This window comes from Chiloscyllium plagiosum, unplaced genomic scaffold (assembly GCF_037043375.1).
Source record: "Chiloscyllium plagiosum isolate Xiang-an unplaced genomic scaffold, Cpla_swu_hap1 HiC_scaffold_47, whole genome shotgun sequence".
NCBI classification, from domain to species: domain Eukaryota; kingdom Metazoa; phylum Chordata; class Chondrichthyes; order Orectolobiformes; family Hemiscylliidae; genus Chiloscyllium; species Chiloscyllium plagiosum.
The window spans coordinates 5,600,455-5,627,847 of record NW_028270185.1 but is presented as its reverse complement, the minus strand read 5'-3'; the positions used below and the strand labels follow the sequence as shown (position 1 = coordinate 5,627,847).

Genomic DNA, 27,393 nt, shown 5'->3' with positions numbered 1-27,393 from the left:
CCCCACCAGTACTGTACCCTAGTGTTATACAGTGACAGACCTATCCCCACCAGTACTGTATCCCAGTGTTATACAGCGACAGACCTGTCCCCACCAGTACTGTACCCCAGTGTTATACAGCGACAGACCTGTCCCCTCCAGTACTATACGCCAGTGTTATATAGTGACACACCTGTCCCCACCAGTACTGTACCCTAGTGTTATAGTGACAGACCTATCCCCACCAGTACTGTACCCTAGTGTTATACAGTGACAGACCTATCCCCACCAGTAGTGTACCCCAGTGTTATACAGTGACAGACCTTTCCCCACCAGTACTGTACCCGACCGTTATACAGTGACAGACCTGTCTCCCACCAGTACTGTACCCCAGTGTTATACAGCGACAGACCTGTCCCCACCAGGACTGTACCCGACCGTTATACAGTGACAAACCTGTCCCCACCAGTACTGTACCCGTGTTATACATTGACAGACCCGTCCTCACCAATACTGTACCCCAGTGTTATTCAGCGACAGACCTGTCCCCACCAGTACTGTACCCCAGTGTTATACAGCGACAGACCTGTCCTCACCAGTACTGTACCCCACCGTTATACAGTGACAGACCTATCCCCACCAGTACTGTACCCCACCATTATACAGTGACAGACCTATCCCCACCAGTATTGTACCCCACCGTTATACAGTCACTGACCTGTACCCACCAGTACTGTACCCCAGTGTTATACAGTGACAGAACTGTCCCCACCAGTACTGTACCCCAGTGTTATACAGCGACAGACCTGTCCCCACCACTACTGTACTCCAGTGTTATGCAGTGACAGACCTGTCTCCACCAGTACTGTACCCCAGTGTTATACAGTGACAGACGTGTCCGCACCAGTTCTGTACCCCAGTGTTATACAGTGACAGAACTGTCCCCACCAGTACTGTACCCCAGTGTTATACAGCGACAGGCCTGTCCCCACCACTACTGTACCCCAGTGTTATACTGTGACAGACCTATACACACCAGTACTGTACCCCACCGTTATACAGTGATTGACCTGTCCCCACCAGTACTGTACCCCAGTGTTATAAAGCGACAGACCTGTCCCCACCAGTACTGTAGCCCAGTGTTATACAGCAACATAGCTGTCCCCACCAGTACTGTACCCGACCATTATATAGTGACAGACCTGTCCTCACCAGTACTGTACCCGACCATTATATAGTGACAATTCTGTTCCCACTAGTACTGTTCCCCAGTGTGATACACCGACAGACCTGCCCCCACCAGTACTATACCCGACCGTTATACAGCGACAGACCTGTTCCCACCAGTACTGTACCCCAGTGTTATACAGTGACAGACCTGTCCCCACCAGTACTGTACCCCAGTGTTATACAGTGACAGACCTATCCCCACCAGTAGTGTACCCCAGTGTTATACAGTGACAGACCTATCCCCACCAGTACTGTACCCCAGTGTTATACAGTTACACATCTGTCCCCACTAGTACTGTACATGACTGTTAGACAGCGACAGACCTGTCCCCCACCAGTACTGTACCCCAGTGTTATACAGCGACAGACCCGTCCCCACCAGTACTGTACCCGACCGTTATACAGTGACAAACCTGTCCCCACCAGTACTGTACCCGTGTTATACATTGACAGACCCGTCCCCGCCAGTACTGTACCCCAGTGTTATACAGCAACAGACCTGTCCTCACCAGTACTGTACCCCAGTGTTATACAGCAACAGACCTGTCCTCACCAGTACTGTACCCCAGTGTTATACAGCGACAGACCTATTCCCACCAGTACTCTACCCTGTTGTACAGTGACAGACCTATACCCACCAGTACTGTACCCCACCGTTATACAGTGACAGACCTATCCCCACCAGTACTGTACCCCACCGTTATACAGTGACAGACCTATCCCCACCAGTACTGTACCCCACTGTTATACAGTGACAGACCTGTTCCCACCAGTACTGTACCCCAGTGTTATACAGTGACAGACCTGTCTCCACCAGTACTGTACCCCAGTGTTATACAGTGACAGACGTGTCCGCACCAGTTCTGTACCCCAGTGTTATACAGTGACAGAACTGTCCCCACCAGTACTGTACCCCAGTGTTATACAGCGACAGGCCTGTCCCCACCACTACTGTACCCCAGTGTTATACAGTGACAGAACTGTCCCCACCAGTACTGTACCCCAGTGTTATACAGTGACAGAACTGTCCCCACCAGTACTGTACCCCAGTGTTATACAGTGACAGAACTGTCCCCACCAGTACTGTACCCCAGTGTTATACAGTGACAGACCTGTCCCCACCAGTACTGTACCCTACTGTTCTACAGTGACAGACCTGTCCCCACCAGTACTCTTCCCTGTTATACAGTGACAGACCTATACCCACCAGTACTGTACCCCACCGTTATACAGTGACAGACCTATCCCCACCAGTACTGTACCCCAGTGTTATACAGTGACAGAACTGTCCCCACCAGTACTTTACCCCACCGTTATACAGTGGCAGACGTGTCCACACCAGTTCTATACCCCAGTGTTATACAGCGACAGACCTGTCCCCACCAGTACTATACGCCAGTGTTATATAGTGACAGACCTATCCCCACCAGTACTGTACCCTAGTGTTATACAGTGACAGACCTATCCCCACCAGTACTGTACCCCAGTGTTATACAGTGACAGACCTATCCCCACCAGTACTGTACCCCAGTGTTATCCAGTGACAGACCTGTCCCACTGGGTGGGTTTTTGAGGAGAGAGTTGAGCAATAGATGGTGCGGAGGAGTTGTGGAAGTTGCTAGTTAATGCAGGACCAGGCCTCTGCCACTTGCTGTAGTATTTTTAAGATTATTAAATCTGGATTTCATCAACCGTGCCTCCGATCCGAGATTAGTATCAACACTCACTGCTCCCGTGTGTATCATCCATCACCCTGCTCTCTCTCGCCCTCTCTGCTGAATCTCAAAGAGAATTTATGAAGCTTATCAGAGGAAGATCAGAGAATGAAAAATTCAACATTTTGTGTTGGAGGCGTGTGCTCATTAGTGTGTTTGGTGAGGGATTGGGAAGAGGTGGAATTCTCACTCACTGGGATAATCTACATTTCGATGGGTATTGTTTGTCTGGATGGTGTGGATGTTTGTCAGAAAGGTTTGTTTAAGCAACGATAAACTCTGATGCTGTTTTCACACTGTCCCTGTTTAACTAGTTTAACCTCACAGCAACAGGACCCAGGACTGAATCTGCTCAACACATCCAACATGTCAACCTGCCAGGGCAGGGAGATGGGGATTGACAGTGGAAGGGGAAAAGAAGGGGAGGAGAGGAAGAGGGGAGGAGGAAATGGATTGAGATAAGAGGAAACAGGAGGGAAAATGAGAGGGTGGGAGAAGGGATTGGTGGGGAAGGGAAGAGGGAGGGGGAGGTGTGTGGAAAAGGAAGAGGAAAGGGGTGTGGAGGAGGAAAGGGGTGTGGAGGGGGAAAGGAAGGGGAAGTGGAGGGGCAAGGGGAGTGGAGGGGAAGAGGAAGGGGGAGTGGAAGGGGAAGAGGAAGGGAAGGGGAGGAGTGTGGGGAGGAAGGGGAAGAGGGAGTGGAGGGGGAAGGGGATGGGAAGGCGGAGTGGAGGGGGAGGAGTGTGGGGAGGAAGGGGAAGGGGAGGGGGAGTGGAGGGAGATGGAAAGAGGAGGAAATGGGAAGGGGCTGAGTTGAGGGGTAAGGTGGTGAAGTGGACATATGGACTGGATTCTCAGAACAGAAATGGTTTCAAACGCACGCTGCATCAACAAATACTTATCATGTTTGAGGTTCTCTCAGCCCTGTGCCTCAGTGTGACCCGACAGCTTTGTTGAGCACAGCAAAATCCCAGGTTTCAGGTGTAATCTCAGGCCTCAGGCTAACATAAGGACAGTGTCACCCCAGTCACTGTTAGTGGTAGATCCATCAGCCTTTACTGGAAGGAGAAACCATATGGTCAGCCGAGACTGTAGCATAGAATTCATAGGTCAACTCCGGTGACTTCAGCATTTAATCCAGGGATACAGCTCCCGGTGCAGTACTGGGGAGTTGAAAAGTGTGGCACTGCAAAAGCACAGCAGAGGCTTCCTGATGAAGGGCTGATGCCGAAACGCCAATTTTCCTGCTACTCGGATACTGGCTGACCTGCTGTGCTTTTCCAGCGCCACCCTCTGAGACTCTGACTCTCTAACCTCTGCAGTCCTCACTTTCTCTCAGTACTGGGGAGTGAGACATTATTGGAGGTGGATGAGTTTTCTTAACTTCTTCATGGGATGTACGTGCCACTTGAGAAGGTGGGGGTGAACTGCCTTCTTGAACCGCTGCAGTCCACCTGCTGTAGGTAGATCCACAATACCCTGAGGGAGGGAATTCCAGGATTCTGACCCTATGATTGAATCTGGAGCACAAACCCAGTCTCACAGGCGGAGACCAGGACAATTATCATGGATTGCTGTAAAAAAAATTAAACTGCCTATTACTGCCCTTTCTGAGCCCCCCTGGTAGTATGGGGATGATCAACAGCCTTGATACATGCAAATTAATATGTGATTCCTGGGGTGGGGGGGGGGGGGGGGGGGAGAGGAGAGAGAGGGAGGAAGAAGAGAGAGAGGGAGGAAGAAGAGAGAGGAAGAAGAGTGAGAGAGAGAGAGGGGAAGAAGAGAGAGAGAGAGAGAGAGAGGAAAAGCAAGAGGGGAAGAGGAAAAGTGAGAGAGGGAGATGGGGGAAGGGGGGAGAGAGAGGAAAAGAGAGAGGAAGAGAGAGAGGGGGATGAAGAGAGAGAGGGGGGGAGGAAAAGAGAGAGAGAGTGGGAGAGAGAAAGAAAGAAAGAAAGAGAGAGACAGAGAGAGAGACACACAAAGACAGGCAGAGAGTGAGAGTATTACTATAGAAGAATACAGCGCAGTACAGGCCCTTGGGCCCTCGATGTTGCGCCGATCCAAGCCCACCTAAACTACACTAACCCACTATCCTCCATATACCTATCCAATGCCCTCTTAAATGCCCATAAAGAGGGAGAGTCCACCACTGTTACTGGCAGGGCATTCCATGAACTAACGACTCGCTGAGTGAAGAACCTACCCCTAACATCAGTCCTATATCTACCCCCCCTTAATTTAAAGCTATGCCCCCTTGTAATACCCGACTCAATACGCGGGAAAAGGTTCATACTGTCGACCCTATCTAACCCCCTAATCATCTTGTACACCTCAATCAAGTCACCCCTAAACCTTCTTTTCTCTAGTGAAAACAGCCCCAAGTGCCTCAGTCTTTCCTCATACGATTTTCCTTCCATACCAGGCAACATCCTGGTAAACCTCCTCTGCACCCGTTCCAATGCCTCCACATCCTTCCTATAGTATGGCGACCAAAACTGCACACAATATTCCAGATGCGGCCGTACCAGAGTCTTATACAACTGCATCATGACCTCAGGACTCCGGAACTCAATTCCTCTACCAATAAAAGCCAGTACGCCATATGCCTTCCTCACCGCACTATTTACCTGGGTGGCAACTTTCAGAGATCTGTGTACATGGACACCAAGATCCCTCTGCTCATCCACACTACCAAGTATCCGACCATTAGCCCAGTACCCCATCTTTTTGTTATTCTTCCCAAAGTGAATCACCTCGCACTTAGCTACATTGAATTCCATCTGCCACCTTTCTGCCCAGCTCTGCAGCTTCTCTATATCCTGCTGTAACCTGCCACATGCTTCCTCACTGTCAACAACTCCTCCGACTTTCGTGTCATCCGCAAACTTGCTCACCCAACCTTCTAACCCCTCTTCCAGGTCATTTATAAAAATGACAAACAGCAATGGTCCCAAAACAGATCCTTGCGGAACACCGCTAGTGACGGCACTCCATGAAGAAACTTTGCCATCAACTACTACCCTCTGTCTTCTTCCATCCAGCCAATTCCTAATCCAAACCTCCAACTCACCCTCAATGCCATATCTCCGTATTTTCTGCAGTAGCCTACCATGGGGAACCTTATCAAACGCCTTACTAAAATCCATATATACCACATCTACCGCTTTCCCCTCATCAACCTCCTTCGTCACCTTTTCAAAGAATTCAATAAGGTTTGTGAGGCACGACTTGCCCTTCACAAAACCATGCTGACTATCCTTGATCACATTATTCCTATCTAGATGTGCATAAATCCTATCCCTTACAATTCTCTCTAAGACTTTGCCCACAACAGAAGTGAGACTCACCGGCCTATAGTTACTAGGGCTATCCCTACTCCCCTTTTTGAACAAGGGAACCACATTTGCTATCCTCCAGTCTTCTGGGACTACTCCTGTAGACAAAGAGGACATAAAAATCAAGGCCAATGGCTCTGCAATCTCCTCCCTTGCTTCCCAGAGAATCCTAGGATAAATGCCATCAGGCCCAGGGGACTTATCTATTTTCACCTTTTCCAGGATTTCCAACACCTCTTCTCTACATACCTCAAAGCCATCCATTCTACTTATTTGTGCCTCAGTATTCTCATCGACAACAATGCCCTGTTCCTGAGTGAATACTGAAGAAAAGTATTCATTCAGTGTCTCCCCAATCTCTTCCGCCTCCACACGCAACTTCCCCCTACTATCCTTGACTGGACCTATTCCTACCCTAGTCATTCTTTTATTCCTAACATACCTATAGAAAGCCTTAGGGTTTTCCCTAATCCTATCTACTAAGGACCTTTCATGTCCCCTCCTTGCTGCTTTTAGCTCTCTCTTCAGGTCCTTCCTGGCTACCCTATAACTCTCAATCGCCCCAATTGAACCTTCACGTCTCATCTTGAGATAGGCCGCCCTCTTCCATTTAACAAGGGATTCCAATTCCTTATTAAACCACGGCTCCCTCGCACGACCCTTTCCTACCTGCCTGACAGGTACATAATTATCAAGGACACTCAATAGTTGCCCCTTGAACAAGTTCCACATATCATTTACACTCTTGCCTTGGAGTCTACTTTTCCAAGCCACACATCCTAAGTCATGCCTCACCGCATCATAATTTCCCTTACCCCAGCTATAATTCTTGCCCTGTAGTACACACTTATCCCTCTCCATCACGAGTGTAAAAATCACCGAATTATGGTCACTATCCCCAAAGTGCTCACCTACCTCTAATTCTAACACCTGGCCTGGTTCGTTACCCAGAACCAAATCCAGTATGGCCTCACCTCTTGTTGGCCTGTCTACATATTGTGTCAGGAAACTCTCCTGCACACATTGAACAAACACTGACCCATCTAACGAACTTGAGCTATAGCTTTCCCAATCAATATCAGGAAAGTTAAAGTCCCCCATAACAACCACCCTATTACTGTCACTCATCTCCTGAATCACCTTCCCAATCCTTTCTTCAATGATTCTAGGACTATTAGGAGGCCTGTAAAAGACTCCTAACAGGGTGACCTCACCTTTCCTATTCCTAACCTCAGCCCAAACTACCTCAGATGGCAAGTCCTCATCCATCGTCCTTTCCACCGCTGTAATACTATCTTTGACAAGCAATGCCACACCTCCCCCTCTTTTACCCCCACCTCTAAACCTACTAAAACATTTAAATCCCGGAACCTGCAACAGCCAATCCTGTCCCTGTTCTAGCCATGTCTCCGTAATAGCCACAACATCGAAGTCCCAGGTACCAACCAACGCTGCAAGTTCACCTACCTTATTTCGTATACTTCTTGCATTGAAGTATACACACTTCAAGCCACTTCCCTGTTTACAGGCACCCTCCTTGGAAATTGATGCCATGTTCCTCACCTCCCTACACTCCAGGCCCTGCACCCTGAAGCTACAATCTGGGTTCCCATGCCCCTGCCGAGTTAGTTTAAACCCCCCCCAAGAGCACTAGCAAACCTCCCCCCAAGGATACTGGTGCCCCTCAGGTTCAGGTGTAGACCATCCTGTTTATAGAGGTCCCACTGTCCCCAGAAAGAACCCCAGTTATCCAAAAACTGGAACCCCTCCCTCCTGCACCATCCCTGAAGCCACGCATTTAATTGTTCTCTCTCCCTATTCCTCGAATCTCTATCACGTGGCACGGGTAACAAACCAGAGACAACAACTCTGTTTGTTCTAACTCCAAGCTTCCAACCTAGCTCCCTGAAAGCCTGTCTAACATCCTCAGCACTCCTACCTATGTCGTTGGTGCCAATGTGGACCACGACTTCGGGTTGCTCCCCCTCCCCCTCCAGGACCCGGAAAACACGATCAGAGACATCACGTACCCTTGCACCTGGGAGGCAACATACCAAACGTGAGTCTCTCTCGTTCCCACAAAACCGCCTATCTGTGCCACGAACTATCGAGTCCCCAATTACTACTATGGGCCCCTATATTTCACAATATCATGCGTCAAAGAAATTAACCCTTTGCTTGCCATTGAGACAGCAATTTCTGCATTTGTGAGCTTTTCACTATCTGGTGGCTGGACAGCAAAGTAAGATAAATCCTGCCAACAGCTTTCTCACAGAATCCTCCAAATTGGAGGATTTTGGAAAACACATTACTGCTGTGTTTTTAAAATCACCAACCTGAGCAAGAGGGCAGGGGTTAGGGTGGGATTGGTGGTGATAAAAGGGCAGGGGGCTGGGGTCAGGGTGGGATTGGTGGGGATTAGGGCAGGGAGCTGGGGTTAGGGTGGGATTGGTGGTGATAAAAGGGCAGGGGGCTGGGGTCAGGGTGGGATTGGTGGTGGTAAGAGGGCAGGGGGCTGGGGTCAGGGTGGGATTGGGGTGATATGTAGGTACATTCCCGTGACAGGATCCACTGATTTTGCAAAAGAGAGGACCAATTCAGGAGCTTACAAACACCTGCCGCACTCCAAAGGGTTAATCCCATTTGCAAGTCCGAGACAGCAGCAGGTCATTAAGAGTTCGAAGTGAGTTTTTTTTTGGAGGGTGTTACCTGCTGCATCCATTTTCCCATGCTTTACAAATCCCTCTCTCGCTCTTTTTGTTCCCCTCACGTTAGGAAGCAGCCAAGTGACTCACTGTTGGTGCTTTCTCTAGTAGTAGTACAGAGCATGTTGAGTCAAGGACTTGGGGAAGATCTGGAACAAGCGATTAAGTGTGACTGATTTGCTATTGAGACAGTAAACACTATCACAAAATGATACAATATTACTTGATTCTTATTCTCTTCTGCAGTCTTGCGCCAAGATGAACACAGAATGATGTTTCTCAATCAATTAATGTTATCCTCATCTCCACAGACTTGGCCAATGTTCTTCAGCAGCTTATTGAGACCCAGGACATGATAATGATCTGTTCTATAGGTACACCCTCACTGTGGCCACACGTATTTTACTGACCCATCACAGATTACTATCTCAGCAATTTAACCCAGTGACACTGTAGGAATAACGATATTTCTAATCAGAACTGAGAGCGCCTTGGAAGGGGAACTTGCAGGGAATGGTGTCTGCTGCCCTTGTCCTTCTCAATGGAAGTGGCCAGGGGTTTGGAAGATGCTATTTAAGGAGCCTGAGTGAATTGCTGCAATGCATGATGTAAATTGCACAAATTGTAATTTATGCATTTAATATCCCTCCCTACATTAAGCAAAAGCCTGGATTGAAATGCATGATTCGACAAAAGGATGCTCAGAAGTTTGGTGGACAGACCTCTCAGTGTGATGTTGCTGCTTGGTTTTAGACTGTATACTTAGCCTGGGCTGCCACCTCTTGTTGAAAAGCAGAATTACAACTGCCTGTGGTTTGAAGGGCCATACGAGACTGCTAAAGAAATGGTTTCTGTATGGTTCTTTTTAATGTTGATTTTAAAAAATATCCAGCTGTCGTCAGGTACTACTATTGGAAGCAATGTTCCTGAAATGGATTAATCTCACTTACATTTACCCAGCTTTTTTTTTACCTGCACAGTATTTCTGGCCTTGTTAATGATCTCTCACTACCTCCTGGTACATGAAGTGGCCCCACTGTGTGCAAGAACGTTGCTAGAGGCTATTCGACTGCTAGGGGCAGCACACCTTTGTCCTTTTACAGTTGCTCAGGCCCGGTTACGTGGGAATTCCAAATGATAGGAATCTTATTATTATTCTTTGATAGGTCGGGACTGTTGCTGACGAGGTGTATACTGTCTGCCCCTAATCATTTCTGAACTTGATGGGGCCAGCTCAGGGGCCAGTTGTGTGGGTCTGGTGTCACATGTAGGCCCAGACTGGGGTAAGGATGGCAGATTTCTGAAAAACGAATATTGGTGAACCTGATGGGATTTTACAATGATCACTGATAGCTGCAGTCACTGAAGCTAGCTCTACTTTTCACATTTATTAATGGGATTTGAATCTATGACTCCTGAGCCTGCCCCCACCCCCCAACACGAGGGTGAGGATTACAATTCCAGCGAGTTTATTACTGTGCCTCGACTTCCCTCATGCGAAGCAGCGGCTGATTAATCATAGCAATTGATCCATTATCGATTTGTCCGCAAAGACACAGAGATAAGGTCAGGAGAACCTGCAGCACTGGAAATCTTCAGAAACCACAGCTATCATTCCTAGCAGACACCATGGCCCAAATTACCCAGACACTGGATTACATAACAGTCTCTTCTCAGTGGGTCCATCAAGCCAATCCTAGATTGTTCAGTGCAACTTCTGCACGCATCTCGATATATCCCATAAATAAATAAAAGTAGCATGCATTCCAGAACATGCTCTTTTATCTTAGCCTGCTGGACCAACTTTCCTCATTCCTGAAGAAGGGCTAATGCCCGAAACGTCGATTCTCCTGTTCCCTAGATGCTGCCTGACCTGCTGCGCTTTTCCAGCAACACATTTCCATATCTGCATTCCAGAACAGACCTGTTCACCTCTAAAGGCATTAATGAAGACAGGCCAAAGGCAGGTACATGGAGTTAGACCACACAATAGCCATGATGTAATTAAATGGTGGGGCAGGCTCGATAGGCCGAATGGCCTAACCCTGTTCCTGTGTTCTTACATCACCCTCTGCTTCCTTGACCTTAAAATCAGTGTCCTCTAATTTGCAAATCTGTTTTTGTGGAGACAAATTTCCTACCTTATTTATAAAGCTGTTCCATGTAATTTTGAACATTGCTTTTAAGTCATACCTGAAATCCCCCTGTTGCAAGGAGAACAATCCAGGTCCTGTAGAAGCAAAATCCCTCATCATTCATAAAAGTAGTGCTCATCTCGAAGCAAGGGGTGTTTGCTGTTTTCCTGTAGGTCAGATTTTTCACTTGCTGATGGGGCTGGTATACGCTGTGCAAGTACAGCCTGAGGCCGTCATATAGTGTCATAGAGATGTACAGCATGGAAACAGACCCTTCGGTCCAACCCGTCCATGCTGTGCAGATATCCCAACCCAATCTAGTCCCACCTGCCAGCACCCGGCCCATATCCCTCCAACCCTTCCCACACAGGAACCAGAGTTACTGTGAAATAGCTGTCTTTTCCCTGGAATGGGGGAATTTCAAGATGAGGGGGACACACTTTAAGGTGAGGGAAGAGAGATTTAAGAAAAGACATGAGGAGCAAACACAGGGTTCATGTGTGGAACTTTCTGAGGAAGTGCTGGATGTGGCTACAATTACAATGTTTAAAAAGACATTTGGATAAGTACATGAATAGTAAAGATTTGGAGGGATAAAGGCCAGGCACAGGAAGGTGGGACCAATTTCGTTTGAGATTATTTTCAGCAGGGATTGGTTAGAATGAAGGGTCTGCTTATGTACTGTAGGACTCTATGACAAACTCCATCACAACGAAGAGTGAGAACTGAGTCTATTCTGTCTTCCTTTAAAAAAAAATGGAGTGATGCCACTGACTGCATTACCATCCCAACTGGGATCAGCCAAGGCAGCAAATCCTGGGAACATGGAGCAGAGTCCTTCCAACTTGATGTCGTTCACTGCAACAAGCAGCCAATTAAGGGCAGGAGCTTGCCAAGTTGGGGTCACTTGAAAAGCAACCATCTCATCTGGAATTCAGAAACGCACCACGCATTACAAGTTTATGAAAACTTTTATTCGCTTTTCCTGATACATGCGAAAGGAATGAAAAAATGAAAGAGGATTCATCGATGGTGTAGCGGAATCAAAAAAAAAAGATCACAAATTAAATACAAATCTCATCTGAAAGTTTGATGTCTTTATAAAATGATAACAGATAAATTACACGCTACTCAAAAAACTCCCCCAAATCAATAAAATCACATCAACAATCCTACACAGACAAAATGTACATTGGAAAATCTGCACCACACAAAACCAATAAAATTTAAGACTTCTTCACTCTTTATACACAAATATTACAGAGTATGATAAAATTCCAAGTAAACTTTTCTTTTTTTTTTAAGACATTGTTGGTTGCAGCTGCAAAGCTTGGAACATTTTCTTTCACTTGTTCAGCTTCAGATTTAGGTTGTGTAGACAAATGTCTTATAAAAAGTTCTTTTGTAATCCAGTTTATACAAGAAATTGCAAACACACATGCTGTCAGCATGCAGTGGCAAAGAAGATTGCATTATCTTTGAGGGAACAGTCACAAGGGAGGGCAGTTGTTTTTGGTTTAAATTTAAAGTGAGAATGTTAACTCATGTAGTGCAGTTTAACTACAATGAGTTATTCCCCCCTCCTCTTATCTGGGCACACACGAACACATTCTTCCTAACATACACCATGGTTAACTTTGCAGCAAAACTAACACTAACACTGGACACACCAGGTCATAAGGTTCAACTATCAGACACTCAATTACCCTTTAACCTCAGTAGCCTACTTTCTCTGATCTTTCATTCCCCCTCCCTCTCTCCTTTGCAAAGCATACACACTAGCCGCAAATCTGAGCTTGGAACAATCTCCTCACCACTCAACACATTGATCTGATTGTTTGTGTCATCCATTTGACTGGATGCTTGGAGTTCCCTGCCAGCATCTGCTACTCCCCATTTCCCTGTAGCCACACAACATATTTCAAACAATGAAAAATTCATTAATGCAGAAGTTCTCAGAGATGGCACTGTGAATATTAGTGCACAGATGCTTCACGTATTCAACATTCCTTTACTGAAAGCGTTAAGCTTGTTTAACTCCGTTAACTCCCCATTATAAGACCCAGCAAAACAATTTCAGATGAATGAGTGACAAGCATTCTTGCATGAATGATTCACATGGCCACTGGATTGAGACAATATTAGAGGCTGCGTGTAGAAATGTATCAGGAGACAAAAGGGTCTAAAACAACAAGAGCTCTTCAGTCGAACTGTTTCAGTGTTGAATAGCCAAGAGTTATCTAACTAGGTTAGAGTGAACACAGATGCTAAAATCCCACACGGTCACGGATTGTAATTGCTAATAGTGGTGGGAGCTGGCCTGGTGAAAACTCCATCCAGACAACAGCAGACAGTTGCATTGACTTGCTGTGTGGGATCCTGCACTTTGAGCCAACCTGTAGCCAGACTAGCAAAGGTGCATGTGTTTTTTCCTCCTCAGCTCTTCACAGATGAGGGAGCCCAGAGGCCAGGGTCCAGCTCATTTTGTGACTGTTCCCCTTTCAAGAACAGGTTTTGACAAAAAAAATAAAATCGTAGTTTGACCAAATCAAGATGACTGCATCAACCTGACAGCCAACGTTCAGCTGCTGGCTGTCTGTTTTAATCAATCATTCCACACAATTTTTTCCACAATAGTCTTTTCTGCAGTGTATAATCCCAAGAAAGGGATGATCACAAAAATTCCAGAATATTCAGTAGTTACCGATTCACCTCAGCAATTCCAATTTTGATTAAGGTTTTGAATTAAAAAAAAACAAACCTAAAGCAATTTATACAAATATAACGTATATAAAGAGCATTTACATTTTATTAGATTAAACTTCCTGAGCGATCTTAAAATGGAATTTTCTAGAAAATAATTTAGTCTGAGAGAAAGTGCTTTAATAACTTCCTATATTAATGTTCGACCTGGGTGACTGCTTTTTAAATATCATTTGCAATATTACTTTCTCTTAAATATTGGAAACAAAACCTTTTGATTAAATTTTCAAATAAAATTAAATAGCTTTATTGAAATCTATTGATTGCATTGCAGATTATCAAAGGTCAGAGAGCATGGTATTACCATCGGACTAAGTGGTTTATGATGAATCTCCTACACTGAGTTATAAATGGTTTGCCTCTCAGCCTACGTTGATCCCCCCACCTCTTCCCTCAAAGCTTCGAGTTGAGGGGAAATGTTGGATGGTTGATAATCATTTCCCCTCTCCCTTCCACCTCACCTTACTGACTCCTTTTCATGCACAGAATTAGGGCATTGAACTGTTCGGCTACAGAAAGCATCGTTGTATGGCCCCACACAAAAATGGGATTGGGAGGGTCCCGAGGGGAGGGGGGGGGGGGGCGCGAGGTGGAGGGGACACAAGGACAGTTACTGCTCAGTGACGAAGACTGGAGACCCAGTGTCCTCCCAATTTCTCAAGGATTCAAGAGGCAGTTGCACCTGACCACTCTGCAGTCTGAACTCAGTCACTGCAGACTGAAGATTAAACTCGGAACCTCCTCAGTCCGACATCCTAATATGGTGTAAGGGATGATGCTTTGCTGCTTAGTGTATCTGCAACTTTAAAATGAACACAAATACGAGAGCGCCACGTTGTTGCGTGCACCAATTTTGAGACAAAGGTGGCCGTGAGAAGATACCCAGGACACTCTGGTTTTTGATCCCACGAAGGGACCTGGAGTAGTGCAGCTAGGAACAACTGGGAGGGACAAAAAAAGTTTTAAAAATAGAACTAATTAAAAAGGGCACCCTACATTTACTGAAGCCTAATTTCTACCAGCAAGGTTTCTTTAAAAAAAAACAAAAGCTGCTGCTTTCTGTGAAAGCACATCACCCTGACAGTCTTGACTGAACTTACCAAGTTGGAGGAAGACAGTTGATCAAACATTTATCAATGGATAATAATTATTGATTTATGGCAGCTGGCAGGATTTGGGGAGATAGGGAGGGAGGGCTCAGTAAAGCTTGCAGATTTAACCAACACTGGAGGATATTCAGAAACCGTTCTGACTGACCAGTACCATTCTAGTGATGTGAAAGGAAGTGTCGCAGTGTCCACCAGCTACTGACCAAGTGATGCCGAACAGCTCACGTTCCTCCTCTCGAGCTCTGTCAGAGTGCCACTGCCTGCACCTTCTATAAAATGGCTGCTGTGGTTCAGCATGTTCTGGAATCTTCCCCCCGAGATGGGTCATGTCTCCGGATTACAGTTACTCCAAAAGATGGACGACCAAACGAAAGGAAATAAACCGGGCTGAGATTCTGTGGGAGGGCTGGCCGGCTTCACTTTTTCTCTATCGTGCTGGAAAATATTTCTGCAAATTTCCTCAGCTGCTCGGTGGCTGAATGGGACTCCTCTTGGAGACGCTGATTGTTAACCCTCAGGTTTGCCACCTCTGCCTGCAGGACAATTTTATCCTCTTTCTCCTGGAGAGAGATTGGGGTGGGGTTAGGGGGTGAAAAGGACAGGGTGAGTTTGCTCAGTTCGCATTATTTAACAAGGAGGGTACAACGTTGCCTTGCTTGTTCTGACTTATTATAAGTGTGTCAACCATCACAATTCTGATGAAAGAATCATGAGGGGATCAGACTGGGTAAGAATGGCATTAAAAAGAACAGCAGTGAAGAGGTGCCCCAAATCAGTGATAGTTGTGAACACCATTATGTAAAGATTAGATTAGATTCCTTACAGTGTGGAAACAGGCCTTTCGGCCCATCAAGTCCACACCGACCCTCCGGAGTGTAACCCACCCAGACCCATTTCCCTCTGACTAATGCACCTCACACTACGGGCAATTTAGATTGACCAATTCACCTGACCTGCACATCTTTGGACTGTGGGAGGAAACCGGAGCACCCGGAAGAAACCCACACAGACACAGAGAGAATGTGCAAACTCCACACAGACAGTCACCCGAGGCCGGAATTGACCTGGGTCCCTGGTGCTGTGAGGCAGCAGTGCTAACCACTGAGCCACCATGCTGCCAAACTAGCTTGCAATTCCAGATTGATTCGCTGAATTTAAACATTACCAAGCGTTTAGTGGTATTTTAAAATATGTCCCCACAGCCTCTTGATGACTGGCCTGACATTACCGCTGTATAACCACCCGGAGTCCTGGGTGCTGTGCAGTGTGCTGCCTGTGTGACCATCACTTGGGAGCAGCTGCCCTACATACGTGTTCCCTCACTCTCTCTGGAATAAGAAATGTTTGTGTTTAAATTCAATTCCCAGGCTTCCTACACTTCCAAGATTTCAACATTGGCTGCATGTTTTCTTTGGTCTTTTGAATATCAAGAGAATACTTTAGAATAAGGTCTTGCAAATGACTGGTGATTAGAAAAAGAAACATTCCCATCGCCCACAGAAGGACAAAGCAGAAACACTCGGTTTTCTGAGCCTGCTCCAGTTTTACAGGCGATTCGTGACTTGGTCGGAAAAACTCCCTCATCGTTTATCATCCTGCTCTGAACTGTGTATTCTGTGACTGTATTTTCCATAACAAATATCCATATATGGCCATGCATCTGAGATACAGAACAACTTAAAAAAAAGTTTACAGCACAGAATGGGACCATTCAGTCCATCAATCTTCAGTAATTACACCAGCAGTTTCCTTGGAAAACAATGACTGAGGTCAATGTGAACAGCGGCCCACTGTCACGGATTTTACTTGTGGATCTATGATGCATGAACATAACAAATTACACACTGAATGTTATTACATTGCTGGTTTTTGGGAGGGGATGTGTTAAAGTAGGGTTGTGAAAGGAGTTTGTAATTCACTGTCCTAAATGTTGCAGTAGCCTCTGCCTCAGCTACTCCACACAGGGCGATCCAGACAGCCCCCGCTCCGCACCGATCCAGACGGCCCCCCTCGCACCAATCCAGACGGACCCCCCCCCCCCCCACCCCGATCGATCCAGACAGCCCCCCCCCCGCACCGATCCAGACAGCCCCCCCCCGCACCGATCCAGACAGCCCCCCACCCCACCGATCCAGACTGTCCCCGCTCCACCCCAAGCGATCCAGACGGCCTCCACCCCGATCGATCCAGACAGCCCCCCCTCCGCACCGATCCAGACAGCCCCCCCTCCGCACCGATCCAGACAGCCCTCGCTCCACCCCGATCGATCCAGACAGCCCTCTCACTCCACCCCGATCGATCCAGACAGCACTCGCTCCACCCCGATCCAGACGGCCCCCCCCCCGCACCGATCCAGACTGTCCCCGCTCCATCCCAAGCGATCCAGACGGCCTTCCCCCCCCCCCCCACCCTGATCGATCCAGACGGTTCCCCCCCGCACCCCAATCGATCCAGACTGTCCGCGCTCCACACAGCGATCCAGACGGCCCCCCCGCACCAATCCAGATGGCCCCCGCTCCACCCCAATTGATCCCGTCGGCCCCCCCCACCCCGATCGATCCAGACGGCCCCCGCTCCGCACTGATCCAGACGGCCCCCCCTCCACACCGATCCAGACGGCCCACCCCCACCGATCCAGACAGCCCTCGCTCCACCCCGATCCAGACGGCCTCCCCAGCACCGATCCAGACGGCCTCCCCCTCCCCCCCCCCCCCCCGATCGATCCAGACAGCCTCCCCCCCCCCCCCCGATTGATCCAGACAGCCTTCCCCCCCCCCCACCCCGATCGATCCAGACAGCCCCCCCCGCACAGTGACCCAGATGGCCCCCACTCCGCACAGAGCTATCCAGACGGCCCCCCCGAACTATCCTGACGACCCCCCTGCTCGACCCAGAGCGATCCTGACGGCCCCCCCTGAACTATCCTCACGACCCACCCCGCTCTGCCCTGAGCAATCCAGACGATCCCCCCTCCGCCCTGAACGATCCAGACGGCCCCCCCTCCGCACAGAACGATCCTGACGGTCTCCCCTCCGTCCTGAGCAATCCAGATGGCACCCGTTCCACCCCAAATGATCCAGACTGCCCCCCCAAAACGATTCAGACGATTCCCCCTCCGCCCTGAGCGATCCAGACGGTACCCCCTCCATCCCAAGCAATCCAGACAGCACCCGCTTCACCCCGAACGATTCAGATGGCCCTCCCCCACCGAACGATCCAGATGGCCCCCCCCCCCCCCGAACGATCCAGATGGGCCCCCCTCCGCACAGAGCGATCCAGACGGCCCCCCCTCCGCACAGAGCGCAGTAGTTCTATTCTCGTTCAATCCCATGTTTTTAAAAAACTTGCATAATAGCAGCACTGTTTAAACTAATGGGGCCGGAATCACGTTATAATCTAACACACGCTTTTAAAGCGTTTGCTTTAGAAACTGTGTCCCCAATTCGTCAATGCCATTACAGCGAATTCACATTAACAAAATGTGTGTTATAGCAGGAACAACCTGTATTTGAACTTTCCCAAAATCCCTTGTCAATTTGAAGTTGATAATCCTGCAACCAGAAGACTTAAGCCTCCCTTCTCACACCAAACACTTCTTCATTACTAAACCACCCATGAAAACCTCCGTCTCTGTAACAACAGAAGAACTGTTTACTTTGAAATCACTCCTTAAAATGACTTGCTGTGATGGGAACACAAATCACAGTGGGCAGCATTTCACTCATTGTTCAGGCTACTAAGGAATAAAAGGCTGGGACTTTTGTGAAGGAATCCTAACAGTTTTACCCAGTCCAGCATTGGCACAGACACCGCACCCATGTGGCTGACCTGAGGTTGCCCATCAAGGCTATCAGTTCTACCCCCCCCCCCCCCCCCCAATTCTTAAAGGCTGGGTAATAACTGCTACCCTTGCCAGTGACATCAGTGATCCACAGATTAATTTTTAATAAAAATGTGCCAGGAGCATCTCTCACCTTCAGCAGATCATCCTGGAGTTGCTTCAATTGGATTTCAAGCTGGTAGACTTTCCCAGTTAGTGCCAAAGCTGGCTCATCACTGTAACAGAAAGGATGCTCATTAAGAGGTAGAACAGTGGGTAGCTCACCCGTTTTCTAAATCAGGAAATGGAAGGGAGGGAGGAACGCAGGAAAATCAATCCCCAGAGAAGTGGTACTGAGTAAATTATTGGAGATGTAGGTTGACAGTTACCTGGGTCTCAATGAACTTCAACCAAGGTCTGAAAATAAGTGACTAATAAACGAGTCAATGCACTGGTTTTAATATTTCAAGACTCCTTTGATTTGGAGATAGAAAGCAAAAATGAGAGGCCTAACACAGGGAAAATGTTAGAAGCTGTTAATGAAGATATTAATGAAGTGCTCGGCTTTACATTCACAGTAATCAAACAGAGCTAGCACGGTTTCGCAAAAGAAAAATCATGTGTGACCACTTCTTTGCAGTTCTTTGAGAAGCTATGGATAAAGGGAACCATTGTTCTTAGACTTACACAAAACATTTCAAAGTGACTCAAAAGGTTATTGCTGAGAATAAAAGTGCAGGGTAACATACTGGCACGGATCGAAGATTGGCTAACAGGAAACCAAGAGTAGGCATAAACATGTCTTTTTCACATTAGTAAGACGTACTGACCCATGTGTCACAGATGCTGGTGCTGGGACCTCACTTGTTAACAATTTATATAAATGATTAGATTAGATTAGAGTCCCTACAGTGTGGAAACAGGCCCTTCGGCCCAATAAGTCCACACCGACCCTCCGAAAAGCAACCCACCCAGACCCATTCCCCTGCACCTAACACTATGGGCAATTTAGCATGGCCAATTCACCTAACCTGCATGACTGTGGGAGGAAACCGGAGCACCCGGAGGAAACCCCACACAGACACGGGGAGAATGTCTGTGTGGAGTTTGCACAGTCGCCCGAGGCTGGAATTGAAGCCGGGTCCTTAGCGCTGTGAGGCATCAGTGCTAACCATTGAGCCACCGTGCCGCCCACCATGCCTCTTAGATGAAGAAGCCGAGGGTACAACTGCCAAATTTGCTGTTGATTTTAAGAAGCTGTGAAGAGGATACAAGGCGGCAACAAGATGATAAAGGTTCAAAATGTGGCGAATGGAGGAGGAGGGAAATTGGGAAGTCACTGGAAAAGCTCAGAACTGACCCATTCCGACCCGTAATGTTAACTCTGATTTCTCTCCACAGATGCTGCCAGACCTGCTGAGCTTTTTCAGCAGTTTCTGCTTTTGTTTCCGGGTTTCCTGCACCCACCGTTCTTTTGGTTGAAATTGTGAAGTTGTCCATTTTGGCATAAAAACAGAAAGGAAAAGCATGCCATCTAAACGGGAGATCGCTGAGCTGAGATGCAGAGGGATCTGGGTGTCCTTGTGCACAAACCAAAATATCAGTAGAAAGGTACAGCAAGTAAATTAGGGGCGGCATGGTAGCTCAGTGGTTAGCACTGCTGCCTCACAGCACCAGGGTCCCAGATTCGATTCCAATCTTGGGCGACTGTCTGTGTGGAGTTTGCACATTCTCCCAGTGTCTGCGTGGGTTTCCTCTGGGTGCTCTGGTTTCCTCCCACAGTCCAAAGACTGTGCAGGTCAGGTGAATTGGCCATGCTAAATTGCCCATAGTGTAAGGTGCATTTGTCGGTGGGAAATAGGTCTGGGTGGGTTACTCTTTGGAGGGTCGGTGTGGACTGGTTGGGCTGAAGGGCCTGTTTCCACACTGTAAGGAATCTAATCTAATCTAATCAGGAAAGCTCATAGAATGCTATTATTTATCCCAAGGGGAGTCGACTACAATAGCAAGGTCTCGTTTCAGTTATACGGGGCTCTGGTATGACTGCATCTGGAGTAGTGTGTGGTTTGGTCACCTTGCTTATGGATGGATGTAAATATGTATGGGATAGTTCAGAGAGAGTTAACAAGACTAATTCCTGGAATTGGGAGCGGGCAGGGTTGGTTTGATAAGGGGATTTTGGACCAAGTTGGGCTTGTAACCACTGGAGTTTGGAAAAGCAAGAGGTGACTTGATCGAAACATATAAAGGTGCTGAAGGAGTCGAGAGTGTGGTGCAGGTCAGGCAGCTTCCGAGGGGCAGGAGAATTGATGTTTTGGGCATTAGTCCTTCATCAGAAAGGAGGCTTGTGGGTTGGGGCTGAGAGATAAATGGGAGGGGGTGGGTTTGAGGGGTGGTAGCTGGGAAAGCGATAGGTGGATAAAGGTGAGGGAGAAGCTGATAGGTCAGAGGGCACAGTGATGGATGGTTCTGGAGGGCAGTGCAGAGTTGGAGGCTTGGGACTGGGATAATGTGGGGGGAGGGGAAATGAAGAAGCTGTTGAAATCCACATTGATCCCGTGTGGTTGCAGGGTCCCAAGACGGAATGAGGTGTTCCTCCTCCAGGCATTGGGTGATAACGATTTGGCGGTGGAGGAGGCCCAGGATCTGCATGTCCTTGATGGAGTGGGAGGGAGAGTTCAAGTGTTCAGCAATGGGGCAGTGGGGTTGGTGGGTGCGCGTGTCCCAGAAATATTCTCTGAAATGATCCGCAAGAAGGCGTCCTGTTCTGAAGGGTCTTGATTGGGTGGATGTGGAGACGATGTTTCCTTTTGTGTGAAAATCCAGAATTTTGGGCATCACTTGTTAAAAAGTCAAGGGCCATTCTTGACCTTTAGAGAGGAGGTCAAAGTTTTCTGAGGATACAGTGTCTTCTAGGAAAGGTGACAGGGGCTGGTCAGGAATGCTGATTGGGGTTACACATCAGATGAGCCATGATCTTATTGAGTGGCAGAATAGGAGGAGCTGAATGGCCTCCTGTTGTGACAAAATAATGTTAGTACATGTTGTAGGTTCACGCCCCACTCCAAAGTTTTCATGAAATCCAGTTGGATCCTCCGTATCAAAGTGCTGTACTGTCAGTGGTGATATCTTTAGGAGGATATATTAACCAGCACCTCTTCTGTCCTCTCAGGCTGACTTTAAAATATCACCTAGAACGGGGGTTGTGGGCGGCACGGTGGCACAGTGGTTAGCACTGCTGTCTCACAGCGCCAGAGACCCGGGTTCAATTCCTGACTCAGGCGACTGACTGTGTGGAGTTTGCACATTCTCCCAGTGTCTGCGTGGGTTTCCTCCGGATGCTCCGGTTTCCTCCCACAGTCCAAAGATGTGCAGGTAAGGTGAATTGGCCATGCTAAATTGCCCTTAGTGTTAGGTAAGGGGTAAATGTAGGGGTATGGGTGGGTTGCGCTTCGGTGGGGTGGTGTGGACTTGTTGGGCCGAAGGGCCTGTTTCCACACTGTAAGTAATCTAATCTAATCTAAAAATAAAATGTTTCAAAGAGAAGGAGACATCTCTCTGGTCAGTATTTGTCCACCACATCATTAGCAAGTGTGATCTGGTCAATATAGCATTGTAGTTTGAGACAGCTTCCTGAATACAAATTGGCTGCTGTGTTTCAGTGACACTTGAGGAGAGATACATCTGCCACAGAGAAGTTTTCTTCCCTCAAACAAAAAAGCCCACTCTTTACAGTGTGTAGAGTTTGTAAATGTTTCCCAAGGCCCAATTTGAATGTGATAATGGGTGCGCAGTCTTATGGAGCAGGGGTGAAGGTCACTGCTGTGTGAAATGTTGTTAATGTTAGTCTACTCCCTATGAGAGGGAGATAGGAAACAGCAAGGTCAGTCAGGATGCCCACTCCCAATGGGTGGGGGGAATGTTTAGCCAGACGACAGAGGGCGAGGTTATGCCTAGCTCTGACAGCCTTCTACATCGGAACAGCCAGCCGACACTTGAGAAACTTCTCCACTAGCTTTCAGCAGTTGGAGGGGAATTGCTCCAAAGATTCCTCTCCCTCCCTCCAACGTTTTTATTTTGGACCTCTCTCAGTTAGGTAGGAAGAGGAATTCAGGGGCAATGTGATGGTGATGCTGCAGTCACCGTGCTCTGTGGGCTAGGTTTGATAAACCAGTCAGATCCCACTTCCCCACCGCATGCACACATGCGCACACACACACACCAACCGGTTAATTCGCTATTTCCATACAATGCACTTTCTCTAGATAAACAATATCATACTGCCCACAGAAAAAGAGCTGTAAATACCAAATTCCACACATTAACCTCAATCGCTGCTTACTGAAGTTCTAAGCCAGGACTCACTTTGTAACTAACACGGAAGCTAACTGCCAATGGAAAATAAATTCTGCAATGACCTGAGCTTTTAACTGACTGAAGTGACCTGTTGGAGGACTAAAAGCAACTATTTCATTGACTTAACTGACAGTTTCTGCAAATTACACCAGCTCTAAATGACCTTCCCCAAATTAATTTGCACTCTCACTTCCAATACTTCAGTGATTCAATATTGACTCTGCTGGAGGATGGGTTCAGATCCAGTAATGTTATTATACTTTAGATATTAATAAATGTTTATCTGATAGATATTAATCGCAGACTGCATATTGTTTATTGAAATGTTTCAATTGTATCTCATTCCTGAGTCACAACCTGTACAACAATTTCATCATAAGATGTTCCAAGGCACTTCTCAGAGAATTGTAAAAGGGAAATAACAGTGCTCCATAAGAATGAGAGACAGAAAAAGTACAACATTGCAATAGAACAGCTAGGTTTCAAGGAACATCTTAAGGGAATGGGGAAGGCATAGCAAGAGCGCGCAATTCTGAGTGAGCGCCTGAGAACTCATGCGAGTGAATTAAAATAACAGCTGTGAGGGATGGATAACAAGCACCTCAAGAATGTACCAAAGAAGCATTGTAGACAATAAAGGTCGACGTGGTTGCATTTTTGGATTGGGGAACATTAAGTAATGTGGAAGGTCAATGGTAAACATTCAAAAAGCTCTTGGATAAAATGTAACAATTGCTCATTCATGTCTGGCGTAAAACTGAAAGGGAAAGCTAGTCCAAACCATGGCTCTCAAAGGGAATTGGAGACAGAAGATCCAAGAAAGAGGCCTATAAATTGGCTAGAGAAAAGAAAACATCAGATCTGAGGAATGGGAGCAGTTTAGAATTCAAAGGAGGACAAAGGGATTGATTAAGAATGGGAAGACAGTGCATGAGAGAAGGCTTGCAAGGAACTTAAAAATAACTGACTAAAATCTTTCCCCAAGGTGTGAAGAGAAGGTTGATGAAGACACAGTCGGTCTCCTGTAGTCAGAAAGGGGAATTCATAATGAAGAATAAAGAATGGCTGACCAACTAAATACGGCCTTTGGTTCTGCATTCACAAAGAAGGACAAATAATATACCAAAAATGTTGGGGATTGCAAGGTTTAGTGAGAGGGAAGAACTGAAGGGAATCTGTATTCGGGAAATGGTGTTGGGAAATTGATGGGATTGGAGGCTGACAAATCCTCAGGGTCTGATAATCTATATTCCAGAGTACTTCAGTAGTTAATGTAACCTCTCCGTTTAAGAAGGGAGGCAGAAAGAAAACTGAGAATTATAGGCCAGTCAACCGGATGGTAGTGGGGAAGATGCTCGAGTTCATTATGATAGTTTTCGTAGCAGTGCACTTAGAAGGCAGTGGTAGAATCACACAGTCAGCATGGATTTATGAAAGGGAAATCACACTTGACAAATACAAAATTCTTCAAAGATGTAACTAGTAGAATTGCTCAGGGGGAGCCAGTGGATGTGGTTTATGTGGACTTTGTTGAAAACCTTCTGAAAATCCCACAATAGATTAAAATTAAAAGTGTAAAATTAAAATGAACGGGATTGTGGACAGTGCTGAGAGATGGATAGAAAATTGGTTGGCAGACAGGAATGAAGAATAGGATTAAAGGGGTCTTTTCAGGAATGGCAGGTGGTGACTAATGGTGTACCATACAGATTGGGTTGGAGTGCTGGGAGAGAAAGGATTAAGTGATTGGAATGTGAGAATAGCAGAACAATGGTGTGCCTAACTGCCAGACTGGGAAGAACAGACTCCAGTTTGTGCCGTGATTCACCGAAGCATTGCAGATTATATGATTGGCACTAAATTGAGAGATGGGAATGTGCAATGAGATCTGGGTGTCCTCATACATCAATCATGGAAGGCAAGGAAGCAGGTGCAGCAGGCAGTAAGGGCAACAAATGGCATATTAGCCTTCGTAATGAAAAGATTACTGTGAAGGAGCAGGGACATTTTGTTGCAAATATACAGAGCCTTGGTGAGATTACACCTGAAATAGTTTGTGCAGTTTTCATCTCCTGACAGGAGGATGGATGTTCTTGGTATAGATTTTAGATTGCATTACAGTGTGGAAACAGGCCCTTCGGCCCAACAAGTCCACACCGACCCGCCAAAGCGCAACCCACCCATACCCCTACATTTACCCCTTACCTAACACTACGGGCAATTTAGCATGGCCAATTCACCTGACCTGCACATCTTTGGACTGTGGGAGGAAACCGGAGCACCCGGAGGAAACCCACGCAGACACGGGGAGAACGTGCAAACTCCACACAGTCAGTCGCCTGAGACGGGAATTGAACCCGGGTCTCTGGCGCTGTAAGGCAACAGTGCTAACCACTGTGCCACCGTGCCGCCCAGAATAGATAGAGTGCAGCAAAGGTTTACCAGACTGATACCTGGGATAACAGGACTGATACCTGGGATAACATATGAGGAAAGGTTAGGGTTATACTCACTAGAGCTCAGAAGAATGAAGGGGAATCTCAGAAACCTATGAAATTCTAACCGGATTAGAGATGGAGATGCAGGAAGATGTTCCTGATGGTTGGGAGTCCAGAACTAGGGGCGAGAGTCTACAGTTACAGGAGAAACCATTGAGGACCGAGAGGATGCGGCAAACAATCCAAAAAATATATTTATTCTGAAAGAGTAAACTGAAGGCCAACATGCCTGTCTGAGCAATACCTCAATTCAAATTCTCATCTTTGTTCAACTCCCCTTCTGCCTTGCCACTTCAAGTCTCCGTAATTTCATCAACCTCATAGCCCTTCAAATTGCTGTGCTCTTCAGATTCTGGTCTCTTGTGCCTCTTCATATAACGAATAGTGGAGCATTGATGTACTCCTGTTCTTATGTTTCCGTTTCTATGTTTATATCATATGAAGCAGTGAGGTATATCTAGTACGTAGTCGGAGAAATAAGATTGCCCTCTCACATCTTGATCCAGGCTACATATTAGACACAGCATTGGGAGATCACAAGGATAAAAGCAACTACCTTAAAATATGTGGTACACGGGGTGAGGACTGTCGCTCCAGGGTATTATGCATATGTACAGGATATGCCGGTCCAACCTCTGATCCAATAGATGCATCGGTCAGCGAGAACAGGGAGACAGCTCTCTGGACTGGTGGAAAGAAGAAACAGAGTTATCATTGGCAAATCCTGTTGGGAGACCCCTTTTTGTTTCATGTCTTTTCTGAAGATTCTCAGTCTTAGCTCAGTGCAGAGCATTCTGCTGTCTGTCAGAAACCCGGGGTTCAAACTCCACTTCAAAGCCTTGCAGTAATCTAGGCCAACATCCCAGTGCAGCACAGTGGTGGGGGAACTGCACTGTCAAAGGTGTCATCTTTTGAAGGTGAATGTTTTTCACATGTTAGTTAGTTTCACTGGATAAAGAGAAGTAAATGAGTTTTGTATGAAGTCTTTATTAAACCAAGCCTGCCTTCCACATGCAAGAAACATTGCTGATGGCATCACTATAAGATCAGGTTCTCCAGGTGCCTTGACCAGTTCTCCTCAACTTGTATTACGACAACATTGGTTACTTGGTCAATTATCTCACTGCTGTTTGTGGGATCTTACTTAGTACAGATCGGCAGCTGCTTTAACCTACATTACAACAGTGACTACATTTCAAAAATATTCCAAAGATGATCATCTATGCAGCATCTTTAACACGATAAAGCATCACACAAGTCTTAACAAGGAAAATTGCACACCAAGCCAAGTAAGGACATATGGCAGATAGCCAAAGCCTTGGTCAAACACAGACTTCAAAAGGAATGGGCAGAGAGTTGGAGGGGTTTTGGGAGGGAATTCCAGAACTCGGGGCCCAGGCAGCTAAAGGCAAGGTCACCAGTGTTGGACTGATTAATAATCAGGATATATAATAGACCATAATCACAGAAGCACAGCAATTTGGAAGGCAGGAGGGTTGAAGAGATTACAGAGGCTGGAAGTGGCAAGGCCCTAGAGGAATTTAACAACGATGAGAATTTTAAATCGAGATATTATTTAGGCGGGCATTTTGGACTTTTGATGGACCTTTTCAGAGTGAGTCTATGTTTTGGACCATTTGCCTCCCCCTCCAAAGCCCCGCAATGTGTTTTGTGATGGGCTCAACATGGCACACAAAACACAAGCTCAAATCCTCAAGGAAACATCTGGCAAACGATTGTGGGTTTTCATC

At 46.9% G+C, this 27,393-nt stretch overlaps 1 protein-coding gene across 5 annotated transcripts in view; it reads right to left on the bottom strand.

The window, feature by feature from the left end:
• Positions 1 to 12,048: 12,048 nt before the first annotated feature.
• Positions 12,049 to 27,393, bottom strand: part of sipa1l3 (signal-induced proliferation-associated 1 like 3) — a 246,157-nt gene continuing 230,812 nt past the window's right edge. For all 5 annotated transcript variants that reach the window (XM_043680772.2, XM_087983905.1, XM_043680771.2 and 2 more), the window contains 3 exons: positions 26,199 to 26,328; positions 18,943 to 19,024; positions 12,049 to 15,528 (listed from right to left, as the gene is read on the bottom strand). In XM_043680772.2, coding sequence (XP_043536707.2) covers positions 15,385 to 15,528; positions 18,943 to 19,024; positions 26,199 to 26,328 — 356 coding nt within the window. In that variant the 3' untranslated portion in view covers positions 12,049 to 15,384. The remainder of the gene's footprint in view (positions 15,529 to 18,942; positions 19,025 to 26,198; positions 26,329 to 27,393) is intronic.